Source organism: Sorex fumeus, unplaced genomic scaffold, assembly GCF_029834395.1.
Source record: "Sorex fumeus unplaced genomic scaffold, SorFum_2.1 ptg000009l, whole genome shotgun sequence".
Classification (NCBI taxonomy): domain Eukaryota; kingdom Metazoa; phylum Chordata; class Mammalia; order Eulipotyphla; family Soricidae; genus Sorex; species Sorex fumeus.
This window is the reverse complement of record NW_026606066.1, coordinates 8,530,418-8,544,356: the sequence shown is the minus strand read 5'-3', so window position 1 is coordinate 8,544,356 and position 13,939 is coordinate 8,530,418. Positions and strand designations below refer to the sequence as shown.

General features: G+C 38.5%; 1 protein-coding gene across 3 annotated transcripts in view; it reads right to left on the bottom strand.

The window, feature by feature from the left end:
* Positions 1 to 13,939, bottom strand: part of GPD2 (glycerol-3-phosphate dehydrogenase 2) — a 178,900-nt gene that overhangs the window by 81,632 nt on the left and 83,329 nt on the right. For all 3 annotated transcript variants that reach the window (XM_056110173.1, XM_056110172.1, XM_056110174.1), the window contains exon 4: positions 291 to 415. In XM_056110173.1, coding sequence (XP_055966148.1) covers positions 291 to 415 — 125 coding nt within the window. The remainder of the gene's footprint in view (positions 1 to 290; positions 416 to 13,939) is intronic.

The following is a 13,939-nucleotide window of genomic DNA, read 5'->3' as shown; positions in this document are numbered from 1 at the left end:
ACAATTGTTAAATGGCAACACATCTATAAGTGATTGTCTAGTCTGTTATTTTGCTATACCTATGAAGAAAATGTCCCTGAAAATCCATAGACATAATATTACAGGGTAGAGGTAGCACACTGCTCCTGAAAGAGACTCTAGCAGAATACACTAAATCAGTATTTTCAACAGTAAAAAACTGTTTAAAGCCATTAAAGAAAAAGAGAAAAAGAAAAAAAATGATTTAATTACGTGGAAAAAAGCAAGCACAGCCGCAATTTTTTTATTTAACAACCAGAATACATAATTACCTGCTCCAAATCCAACTTCATGATGGCCTTCTGAAGATATCTCACACCACCATGGATCAATTTAGTGCTTCTGCTGCTGGTCCCTGATGAGAAATCATCTCTTTCTACAAGGGCTGTTTTCAGTCCTGTGTAACCAGAAAACCAAATTAACTTCTTAAATTACACAATTTGTATGTAATTCATTAAAGACACTTCTCCAGGGTAGAGACAATCACAAGAAAAATTACTCTGAACATGTATAAATTTGTATTCAAAGTGCAGAACACTGTCTATATTATAATGAAGAGATTTTATCTCTTCCTGAGGGAAAAGCCAAACTAGAACTAGAAGCATATTAAACTGTGAATGAATCACAACTGAAAAATATTAGACTACAATTTCAAGCAGTAACATACTCTGGAGTCTTTAGAAGGTCAAAGGAGAGCCAGGCATCCATCTTTACTCATGTAGATTTAATTCAGTATTATTATGAAGCATTCTGGAACTCACATTCATCACTCACTATAAGAACCCAGAGATGCTCCAAATCCTAATTCAGTCTACTCTCACATGTCAATAAACCTAGGTTTTCTACATACTATTTCTTTTTCTAGAGTGGTATTATAATAGGCATAAAATAAGGAAAGAGAGCAAAGATATCAGAAGAGAAGAAAAAAAAGAAGAGAATAATCTGTTATATGTTGATAAGTATCAAGAAAATTTATAGGCTAATTTAACATAGGCACACAAAAGCAAAGAAAAATACAAGCCTGGACAAATGAAGGCAGTGCAGATGACCCATACATATAGGAAATAAAATATCTTGGTGAAGGTATGACAAAGATAAGTAAGCTCTAGAAGTTATCTCTCTCCCTTCCTCAACCTGCATTCATTCTTTGAGCACTTCAGGAAATAAAGTTTTTTTTTTCTCTTGTAGAGGCATGAAATCTACAGGGAAAAAAAAAAATCTACAAATTTTGGGGACTGGAGTGATAGCATAGCGGGTAGGGCATTTGCAAGGCCAACCAGAGTTCGATTCCCAGCATCCCATATGGTCCCCTGAGCACTGCCAGGAGTATTCCTGAGTACAGAGCCAGGAGTAACCCCTGTGTATGACCCAAGAAAAAAAAAATCTACAAATTTTGGGTTTTAGAGATAAAATCCAAAATTTTTTTTAAAAAAATAAAAAGACCCAAAGTATACATCAGTGTCAAGTCATGAGGAATATTTCATGCACTGCCTTGACTCTTGGGGGATGTGAGAATGTCAAAGAATCCAATTACAATGAGAATATGTAACTAGAGCAGTTTGGGCTCACAAAGCTCATATAAGAGGACCTGTGCATGTATTCAGTTCAGAGCCATTTATTACATTTAATACCAAAGGGTCGTTTTTATAACTTTTAACAGTTTAAATATCGTGCCCAAATGTCATCATAAAATCAGGGCAATTCCCTTGACACAAAAAGAAAAAATATTTGGAAACTGTGAGGAGAAAAGTAGAGAACTTTGATTCGAGGACAAAACCTACTAATTTTCTACCAAATTAGAAAAATATCATACATATTACAGGCATGATAGGCCCAGGTAATTCTTTTAAAGCATTTACGATAAAGAAAGATCTATGAAGTTCTTAACTATGAAAACCCCAGCAATCCTCAGGAAATGTAGTAAATATAGTCTACATTAGTAAATGTAATATATATAACTAATACATATACTAATACTATATATTAGTAAATGTAATATATATTTCTCACACATACACAGGTGAGAAAGTTCAACTGGCTGAGTACTTGTGTTGCATGTGGGAGACCTCGTTTTAATCCCTTGAACACTTCCAGGAGGAATCCCCAAGCGTAGATCTGGGAATAGCACCTGAGCACTACTAAATGTGGCCAATCCCCTCCACATAAACACATACAAATATATCAAGTTAGTATATGCCTAATTCACTTCTAATATCAATATTTTGCCTGGTACTTAAACCCTCAATATTTGTGTATGTGATATTTTATCTGTCTCTTCTCTCTATTATATATATGTATATATGTCAGGTAAAATATTGATGTTAGAAATTAATTAGGCATGTACCAAGCTATTAATTAACTCCTAGAGAGTCAAGTAACAAAGCTCAACAATTTTATAGGTACTATATCTGAAATTACATCATTGAACACATCTGGTTAGAAGTTAAACTTGGGGACCCGAGTGATAGTACAGAAAGTAGGGCATTTGCCTTGCATGTGGTCAATCTGGATTTGATCCCCAGCATCTCATAAGGTCCCCCAGAACCTCCAGGAGTAATGACTTAGTGCAGTACCAGGAGTAAATTCTGACCATCACCAGGTATGGGTCCCCCCCACACACACAAAAAAAAGAACATAAACTCAAACTTGTGTAGTCAAGATTATATTTGCAATCTCTTAAGAATGTACCAACTTTCTAAGCTATATCACCTTTAGTGACTATGTCCAACACAGAATTCTTCCAGAATCAAAATAGACATTTTTTTTCTTCAACTAAATATCAAATGAGGAAGCTAACTTTCAAGTGGTATTTAAGAGATAGACCATTTAAATATACCTCTATTTCTATCTTGCAATCAGTCATTGCACCAAGATGATTATATCAGGACAAGCTGAGATGGAAGTCAGGGAGAGGATAGGAAGTTTCTGAAAAGGGCTAGAGAGATGGTACAGCAGGTAGGGCACTTCCCTTACATGCTGCCAAACCAGGTTTGACCCTGGACACCCCATATGGTCCCCTAAATACCACCAGGAGTGATCCATGAGCACAGAGATGGGAGCAAGACCTGAGCAGTGCCGAGTGTGGTCATAGAAGCAAAAGAACAAACAAAAAGAAGCTTCTCACTCAGATCATGGCTTCCCCTAACCATGCCCAAATGGATCCATGCAGTCTGTGGTAGAAAGACATCATACTGTCCAGGAATCCTCATCATAGTCTCCAAGAATCCTCATCCTTCATGCCATGTGTGTCAGGCTGAGTGTCTTGATTTTTCCAGCTTCCTCAGAAGAAGCAAGTTGTCATATGTTTTGAGTTAAGGAACCAAGGGAGGCCCCATGGTCAACAGGTTATGAGAAAAGGAGGTCATTTGTGAGGAACTGAATCTGGCATGAGCTGTTAGCAAGTTGCTAGTAGCTATAAATCAGCCAAAGCTGACACCTCAACTCCTAGCTCAAAGGAACTGTGGTATAACATGTTAGGGGCAGTTTATTGATGGCACAATTCCTTGGGTAAACGATAAATGGAGCCAGGTAGTGGTTCCTAACATAACTGGAGATGGGACCTTAAGGAAAGGCTAAGTGTGTGAGCATAAATATTCAAGGTAAGTGGAGAGAAAGAAGGAGATAACCTATACAAAGATTAAAGGTAAAGGTAAAGGTAAAGGCCCTCCCGTTGATCGTCGATTTGCTCGAGCGGGCCCAGTAACGTCTCCATTGGAGACTTTGTTGTTACTGTGTCTGGCATATCGAATACTCTCGGTAGCTTGCCGGGCTCTCCGAGAGGGGCGGAGGAATCGAACTCGGGTCGGCCATGTTGGCCGCTTGTAAGGCGAATGCCCTACCCGCTGTGCTATTGCTCCAAAGATTACTTAAGCAAAAGGCAAGGCCAATGCTTGAAGCGGTTCTGCTTATTAAGGGACTGGAGGGGCAAAATGAAGAAGACCCAGTGGGAAAAGTGGTGGAAGACAGATCACAAATGATCACCAACACTGAGACATTTGGGCCTTGTCCTATATGGACTTTGTCACACGTTGATATCAGAATCTGATCTCCTTACAAGGAAAATGCCCCTGTGAATATGACCGGAAATCTTGGGTTCGTTTTGATAAGTTAATGCTTCATTAGAAAGCTGTAAGATTTGGTATCAAACTTGGTAAGTATGAACTTAAACATCATACTCCGATATACATTCTCCATTTGGAGAGTCAAGGGAGTGCAAGTTATTGGGTTGGGTTTGGTTTTCATCAATATATAAAAAAGAGTAACACTTGAATTTTTTCCCAGGGGCTTTCAGATATTGTTTTGAGAAATGCCATTGTGTCTCTCAGAGAAACCACTCAGACACTTTAAGCTAAAAAAAAAAAAATTAGAAATATTTCTAAAGACTTAGAGAGATTTCTCTGAGGATGAAGGTTCAAGAGAGAAGATGAGAGGCTGCAAACAGCTTGAGGTAGGAAACCATTCAGGGGAGGCAAACACAGTAAGAGTCGGGGTTGTGCAGATCTCAGTCTCACAGAGAAAAGATGAAACTCAAGAGTGATGTGAAGAGAGTTTTATGGGCTTGTGTTGTCAGGGTTGGTTAATTTTTTGGTTTTTTTTTTTCTTTCCCAAATGGACACAGTATGAGACAGGAACTACTCTAAGAATTAGCAAGCCATCTAGGGGATATTTCAGGATATTCAAGTGAGAGCTAACACTTTAAAGCCTCGAAATGGCTTTTACAAGTACTGGACATTTTAAAAAGTTATTCACATCAAGTTATGTGAGAACCTATAGTGAATACCAACAAAAGTTAAAATAGGCTTCTCTGTCAAGCCACTGATTTTTTTTCTGCCCTATTATTTTCAGTATCATATCATACTACCTGCCAGAATTTCTGTTAAGAAGTAATTCTGCTCTCCTCCCCGAGCAAAACACATGAGAATTTAGTCTCCGAGACAAAACGACATATATTAAAGTAGTTGGTAATCTTAAAGTATCATCAGAACTTTTTTTTTTGTAGGAGTACTGCTATTTATTCAGCCACTGATTAGCTGATTGAATTGTGCATGAACTCCACATCAGAACTTTTTAATGTCGCAAAAAAATATGTATATCTGTATACATATATATGCATATATCTTTTTTCTGAAGCAGTAATATATTTTTGCACTTTTTGTCTGTTGCCTTATATAAATTGTTCTGAATTTCTTTTTTTGGATAAAAACAAGGAAGCACTGTAGCACTGTTCTCCCGTTGTTCATTGATTTGCTGGAGCGGGCCCAGTAACGTCTCCATTGTGAGACTCGTTGTTACTGTGTTTGGGATATCAAATACTTCACGGGTAGCTTGCCAGGCTTTGCCGTGCAGGCGAGATTCTCTTGGTGGCTTGCCAGGCTCTCCAAGAGGGGTGAAAAAATCGCGGAGGAATTGAACCCAGTCGTGTGCAAGGCAAACGTCCTACTGCTGTGCTATCGCTCAGGCCCAAAAGCAAGGAAGGAGAAAGTAAAAAAAAAAAAAAACCATTATTAGAAGTTATAACCACTTCTCATATGTATAGATATATTTGTATTATTAATATCTGCTGTTTTAGGAACACAACACTGATGCTCAGGGGCTACTCCCAACCGGGTACATATGGGACCATGTGGTGTACAGGGACATTGTAGGCAATGCATGTGCTCCCATCTTCTCAGCTATTTCTGGCCCTCAGAAATGTATCTTTAACAAATTAACCGTCTACAACAAAGACAATTTTACAAAGTTTAACCTTAAAATGATTATAAGGTTATAATAAGGTAAGCATAGATCAAATTATCAAATACATTACTTGCTCTTTCAAAGCTCTCAAACATTCAAACTTCTAAAAAAAAAAAAAAAACGAACTTCTCTAAAACCAAGGAATGGACAGACAAAACTAATCCAAACCCTGCCCTTGGGTTCAGATCACAGAACTGAGGTAGTAAGGGTTGGGAGAGGAGGACACATAGGGGACAAAAAGGGTAGAAGGGACCCAATAGACAGAGTTGGAGGAATCTCAGCCCATTGGTGGTGGAGTATGACAGCTTACCCTGAAGAGGTGCAACAGATAATAATGGTGCAAACTATGATTAACTCAATTTTTTTTTGATGATTAGTTGCCTTTTATTCAATCTCTCCTTTCTCCCATCTCTCACACTCTTCCTTCCTAGCCCCTCATTCCTGGGTCCCAGCTCTCAGGATTCAGCCTCCTCTTCACTAGTCTCTCCACCCCTACTGGTCTATCCCCACCTTGCTCTCTGGGCCCATGTTACACCCAGTCTGGTAGTAAAATCAACATATAAGAAAGCCCTTCCTGATGCCCCAAAAGATTCAAAGGAAACACCACCAAAGCCTTTCCTGACTGCCCAGGGCAAAATACCTCTTAAGGTATGTTACTCCTTTCCTTAGTCCAAAAACTCAATCAACATCTTAATACTAGTTATTTTTGTATGGACACAGTAAGAGATAACATTGAGGCTTGTAGGGCAGCTCTCCTGGGAACACCTTGCCAGACTCAGACTACAGCACTCCGGCCAGATTAATCTTTCCTAACCCTAAAAAGGTCCGAATCTAGTTAATACTTTTTGGATCATAACAGCATTTGTCCATTACCAAGCTCTTTCTTAACTTATAGTTAAGCATTAGGCACCTTAACCAGGCCCATCTCGATGCCAGGGTAGCACATAGCTTACCACTTGCCCTGCTTCCACCCAGTCCCTCGTCGGGGCCCTGCCTTCTGGGGTGCTAGGAAGTAAGGACAGCTGAGGGTTAGGTCCAGAGAACAGATGCCCAGGAGGAAAATATCACTGAGAGTCATGTTACAAAAGTATAGCATGTAATGTCTTCTTGTGTCCATACAAAAAGGACACTGCTCTGAATAAACTATGCAAATGATTTAGGGAGAAGAGAAAAAATATATTACAAGTCAACAGAGTGCCAGGAAAGAGGTTACAAATAAACACAGAGGAAAGAAAGCACTGTGATGGGAGCAACCCAATAAGCTTAAATTACCTGAGGCTATGAAACCAATGTTATCCTATATCTTCCCCTTTTCTTTTTCACTGTATCATTGTCATCCTGCTGTTCATCCATTGACTTGAGCAGGCCCCAGTAACATCTCCTTGTCCTAGCCCTGAGATTTTAAGAAGTGCCACATTTGAGGCCCTTTCAGGGTCAGGAGAATGAGACCCATCATTGTTACCGGTTTTTGGCATATTGAATACACCACAGGGAGTTTGTCAGACTCTGCCATGTGGGCAAGATACTTTTGGTAGCCTGCCAGGTTTTCCGGAGTAAGAACTAGATAATAAGATGTCAGCCAGGCATGGAGGCAGGAGACTCTGCACTGTTCTCTTCCAGGAACAGGATTTTATAGTCTCTGGGTCTTGGCCGTTGATGGGATTACAAGGCGCTGGGGCAGCTGGTGAGTGTAATGCCTACGTACTGGAAGATGGGGGATCTGGGTGGAGGAGGCCCAGTCCCAATCCGAGCAGGCTTGGAGATCTACACCCAGGGTCCCGCACACCTGGGTTCCTCTGCTGGTTCCTTCATGCGTGGGGCTCGTCTGAATGTGTGGAGAGTGGTCTTAAGTGGCTGTGGCTGGAACCAGAGGTCTTCAGCTGCAGGGGCTCTGCTCGGGGTGGGGAGGGAAACTCAACCCACCCTCCTCCAAGAGGCCCCAGTGAGGACAGCCAAGCGTGGAGGCAGAAGACTCTGCACTGTTCTCTTCCGGGAGCAGGGTTTTATAGTTTCTGGGTCTTTCTTTTTATAAAAACACAAAATTTGAAACAGAGGAACAATTCCAAACACAAAATAGTCCCATTAGTTGCACTAATATTTCAGTCCAACCCTGGACCCAGAGCAATGCTTGTAGTAAATCATCCAATTGTCCTTCACTGTCCAGGGGTGATAAGAGTCACCAGTGATAAGAGTCATTTAGTCCCATTCTGAAGAAATGAAGTGTCTGGATCAAAACTGAAGAGTTGTTCCTGTAACAGCATTAGTAGTGGTTGGAGCAATGAGTCCCAGAGGAGCAGCTATTAGGAGTCCGATAAATTTCAGGAAGCACTGGACCAGTTGGGGAGCACTGGAACAGGAGCCTCACAACTTCTGGAAGAAGGACTTCAGCAGAGGAATGCAGCCATTCTCTGGTCAGGCTCCTTGGCAGTCATAGATGTGCAATCCAGCTTATGTTTGAGAAAAAAACACTTTTTTAAAAGTTATCAGAGGCTTTGACCATCAGGGTTTGGTCTCCATGCCTTTAGTTGGTAGCTCATGCCCGCTCCAGGGATGCCAGCTATATAAAATCTCCGGGGGCGGCCAAGGGAAAGCCCCAATGGCTCTTCCCCTAGCCAACCAGGTTCGGGTGGGCCTGAGCTGCTCCGCAAGCCAGGGTGGCCCAGGCCATGGGGCAGACAGAGGAGGAGACAAGGGTCTTCTCCTGTCTCTCCTGCTCATCTGTCCATGCTCCATCTCACAGATGAGCTCTCTCTCTCCATGTGCCTGCTCCTGTATTCTTCTTCTACATTCTTCTCTCTGCCCCCCTTGCTAACCTCGCTGCAGTCAATTTTGACGCCCTGCTCTCTCTCTCACTCTCCAACTCTCGTCTTTCCAACTCCCTTCCTGCCTAAACTCCCCAATTTACTCAAATTTTTTAGAGAGAGAATACAAACTTTTCTCCTCTTCTCAAAGAGGACAGTCTTTAATTTAGAGCTTAATTTTAATCCAAGAAGTGAACAAACTCATCACTTTATCTTCTGAAAGAGATTTAAACAGGATTTTAAGTGATAGTCTATGCAAACCTTTTGTTTTTAGGTAAAATAGTTACTTTGGAAAAACAAAACTAATGTACACAGGCTTGAAGCAACTTTTCACAGCTGTGGATTTGAGAAACTGCAGACAATCCTTCCTTGGAAGCAAAAGAATGACCTCACACAAGTCAGGCAATGAAGGTCTGGCCTCCCCATGTATTGGGAATATATATATATATATATATATATATATATATATATATATATATATATATCTCAGAGAGTCCGGCAAGCTACCGAGAGTATCCCACCCGCACAGGCAGAGCCTGGCAAGCTCCCTGTGTCATATTCAATATGCCAAAACCAGTAGCAATAACAGGTCTCATTCCCTTGACCCTGAAAGAGCCTCCAATCATTGGGAAAGACGAGTAAGGAGAGGCTGCTAAAATCTCAGGGCCGGGACGAATAGAGACGTTACTGGCGCTCGAGTACATCGAGAAACAAGGGGATGACAGTGATACAGTGATACAGTGATGTGTTGGGAATAATTTGCTAAATTAAGTGAGTTGGACTGTTTTCTTTTCTTTGAGGGTAGGCTTCTTTGGTTTGTTTTTTGTTTTTAATGAAAAGTAGTAAACTCTAGCACTACTGAGATGAATCAGGTTCTTTATTTTATTTTTATTACTGATTTCTTTCAGCACAAAAGTATTTGATGGCAGTGGTGGAGTATTTATAATTGTAGTAAAATTGCCCTGAAAACTGTAGGTAGAAGGAAGACTAGAGTCAAGAAAAGTCAATTTGAAATTTATTTTTGAATCATCTCCAGCCCATCTTTTAGCAAGTTAACACTCTATCTTTTAGGTGGAGTGGTGGGTATAAACTAAATAAATACATTTTTTTACAGTTTTGCCTTTTCTGACCTGAGTGAGAAAACACTTCTAACTAAACCACCTCCTAGCTCAAGACAGTTGGATGAATATAGAAGGATAATTACCATTTAAGGGGAGGAATGGTACGACATTTAACGTTCACAACATGAAAGAGAACAGAAGTATATTTTAATACCTTTTACTGATTATCTTATTATGCATGAAAACATGCTCAATATAATAAATGCAGAGATGTAAAGAGAACAAAATAAAACTCTCCTGTAATCACACCACTCAGATAACCACAGTTGACATTTGAGTGTTTAAATGTTCACATTTTTTATGCATGTATATAATCACTTACGTACATTTGTATAAAATAGGATCTCTATTTAATTTATACTTTTTAATTTATACTATTTATTGTAAACATCACTCTATTCAATATTCTTTATAATTTTGTTTTTGATGTGAGCATAGTATAACAAATTACAATAATTTATTTAACTCTATCTGTGAATTTTTAGGTTTTTCCCTACTTTCACTATCACAATATTGCAAAATTATATTTTTATTTAAACTCCACCTTTAATTATCCTGTTAGAATAAATTCTCAGAAATAACATTGTCCAAAATTATTTAGACAATTTTCAGAGAAAGGAGAGAAACTGAAATAAAATGAGAAACATCAAGATAAAAACACACATAGCACTGTGTACATTTAGTACCCCTAAGCATAGGTATTAAAACCAAATGCCAGGTGAAAAAAAAATAGCCTGTAGTCCAAAGAAAGAAATGTTTATCTTTCTTTAAAAATGTTTTGAATACTTACCTTTGGATTTCAAAAAGCCATTAAAAATGTGACTAAACCAAAGGCTGAACATTTTATAGAGGGGATCAACTTCTCTAAAAACCAACATTCTGGTAACACTACAAAGTAATTCTGGCTTGTTAGTTTACACAATCAGAACAATATGCCTTAGTCTAGTATTTTCTAAGAACAAATGTTAGCATTTCATAGAATTTTACAATAGTGTATGACTATCATTAAATATTACATACTTATTCGATTTATATATTAGGAAGCAAGCTAATGACAGAGATACTGTCACTGTCACTGTCCTCCCGTTGTTCATCGATTTGCTCGAGCGGGCACCAGTAAATCTCACAACAAATTGTGAGACTTGTTGTTACTGTGTTTGACATATGGAATACGTCACGGGTAGCTTGCCAGGCTTTGTCGTGCAGGCGAGATACTCTCGGTAGCTTGCCGGGCTCTCTGAGAGGGGCGGAGGAATCGAACTCAGGTCAACCATATTGGTTGCTTGCAAGGCAAACGCCCTACCACTGTGCTATAAACCAGTATATCTCAACTGGGGACCATAAGACACCCATTGGTACCATATCCTCAGTATGTACCCAGGGACCACAAAGTGAAAAATCACATAATGGAGTGGTGGGTCAAAGCATAGGACCAGGGAACCAACCTGTAGGACAGGGAGCCACAGGAAGGAAACAAGGTCAGAAGGGAATAATGTAAAAAAAAAATCATGAGGACCCAGGGTGTGGTGAGAAATACTGACTTAAACCATATTATTAAAACACTGATCTTTACGTTATTTTATGTGCTCTTTAAGTTGTTATTATACACATAATCATGAAGACACAGAAGTGTATTAAGATACAGCATTCACTGCAATAGCACAGTTTCAGAGGAACAAGAGAGTTGCAACTCTTGCCTGTTTTTTGTTTTTACTTTTTTTTTTAATTATAAAAAGTCAACATTCAGAGACAGCAAAAATATCTAAAATATACAGAAATGTGAAATTAGAAAATAATATATCACTGGCTCTCTGGTAACAAAATCCAAAGGTAACCAATGTTAACTATGAACGTTACCATTCTGATCTTAGCAGAAACTTTCTAGTTTATGCAAGTACACAGCCTGTGTACCATTTTGCTTTATACACACAAACAATTAACAAACTCATTCTTCAAAACCTGCTTTTCAATTTATGAAACATTTTATCCATTTTCTCTGGTATTACTATCTCTTTTCAAAAATCAACTGTGCCCAATTTACACACAACCAGATAACAATTTTTTGCTCCCAGTAAAATCGGAAAACCAGGATGTAGCTCAGTGGCAAAGTGCATGACAAGCATGTGTGAGACTCTGGTTCAAAACCCAGCAGCAAAAAAACAAAACAGAAACATAGCTTTTTATCAATGCCACATTATAAATTTAATTTCCAACTCCTACCTCAGAAAAATTTTATGTATGAAAATTATATATGTAAATGTTAAATATAAGACTTATATGTATAAATATTAAGTACAGATAAATTATATTTATATTTTTGTAAAGGACTTTGCTGACTGAAACACTGCATAGACCAGTGTAGCATCAAGTTAACGCAGAGCAGTCGGGTCAAAAACCTCTGTCCCACCTGGCTCTGGGTTAGAAACAGGCAAAAGCAACCAAGATTTCAATTATTGAAAGGTAAGAGGAGTACAGGTGTCCTTTGTTAAAGGAAAAAGTCAGACTAGTGCTTATGCTTTGATTATAGAAAAGAAAAAAGATAGAAGAGTTTCTATGTAGATCACAGCCAGGATTGTGACGTGCACTCAGAGACAGGTCTGAGATAGCCCAACACCCAGCCAAGGCACCACTAACTGGCTCAGCAGCTGGCTTGCAAGGAGGACCAGTGTCAACGCACAACAGGTGTCTCAATTTGACTCTGATGAAAGTCTTGAGCGGTTGGCAGCAACTGGCACAGAGTTAAAATGGGTAATATAAACACTTTTGTAATACACAAAAATGATTCATTTGATCTGAAGGAGAAAAAAGGAAAAGCAAAGTAGGGGGGGAAAGATAAAAAATATAAAATAATTATATCCAAACAAATAAAAATGAATTAAAGTCGTCTACAGAAAAAGAGAGCCTCTGGGCTGGAGAGATGTACAGTGGGCAGAGCACTTCCCTTGCATGCAGTCAATCCAAATTGCAAGGCACCATACATGGTCCTCCAAGCCCAGACAGCAGTGATCCCAGAGGGCAGAGCCAGAATTAAGTCCCAAGCACCGCCAGGTGTGCCCCTGCTCCCCCACAAAAAGGAAGAAAGAATATGAATTCTCTGATTCCTAGATTCTCTGACCCAAGGCAGCAAACAATAGATAAAATGAAACATAGATTCTAGCTATTAAGTATTTTAAAGAAAAGAATGCAGTCAGCTACACACTGGATTATTCATAGACAAAAGCAAAAGGAAACAGCAAATCTGAAAATAAACCTTGTATATTTGAGGTGTTATAACCAGTTTCTCATTCTCACATGTGTTTATTTAATGTTGTAGTCATTAATTTCTGTGATATCAAACTTAGCAAGTTTTCCAAAATAAAATTGGCTTTATTAGTGCCATGCCTAAAAGAACCTTTTCTATAGGTGTTAAATTAACCTATACTTTCTTCTGATAAGTTTTATTATTTTATTGTTGTCCTTTTTTTCACTATTTTATTGCTGTCCATAAAAATCCAAAAATAATGTAAGAATTTGTAAATATGCATGCGTGTATTTATAGGATTATATACATGTGTATGTATATGTACATACAAATATATTAGACAGCATCATATTTAAAACATTACCTTTATCTTATTCTAACTTACATTATTTATATTTTTTCCTAGACTCAAGTTTCTATTTTAAAATTTTCTCTAATCAATTTTCTAGATCCCATTGATCTCTCCATTCCTTTAGTAAACTATTTTAATTGAAGAAGCTTTAAAATATACTTTAATCTCATAAATCTCAACTTACTTGATCACTATTATTTTTTCTAGTAAGTCTCAAAGGCTTATCTCTCCAGATGAACTTTAGCAGTTTCTTAAATTCCTCCCTTGACTCTATCAAAGAAAAGCACTAAGTTAATTAAAATTATGCTAAATTTGCAGATTAATTTTACTAGGAATTTGCCATCAAATCTAAACAGCACTGATCAACAAACTGTAGGCTTTCAGATGATAGGTTTTCAGCAATACTGTCCTGAAAAAGCATTTTTCTCTACCCGTGGTAGGAGCAGCTGAGCTGGAAACTGTAACTCAAAGAATGCTATGTTCCAAGGCTCTCTCTTTGTGACAATGCACCCACCTGCTCCCTTTTCTGCATACCTTTAGTGATGCAGAAGAACAATACTGTTTATTTATTTCCTTATTTATTACATTTTATTCTTTATTCTGAGAAACTTGAGGGTTTCTATATAGGAAAGGAGGTACAATGTGATGAACCTAATTCTGCAGTATGTAA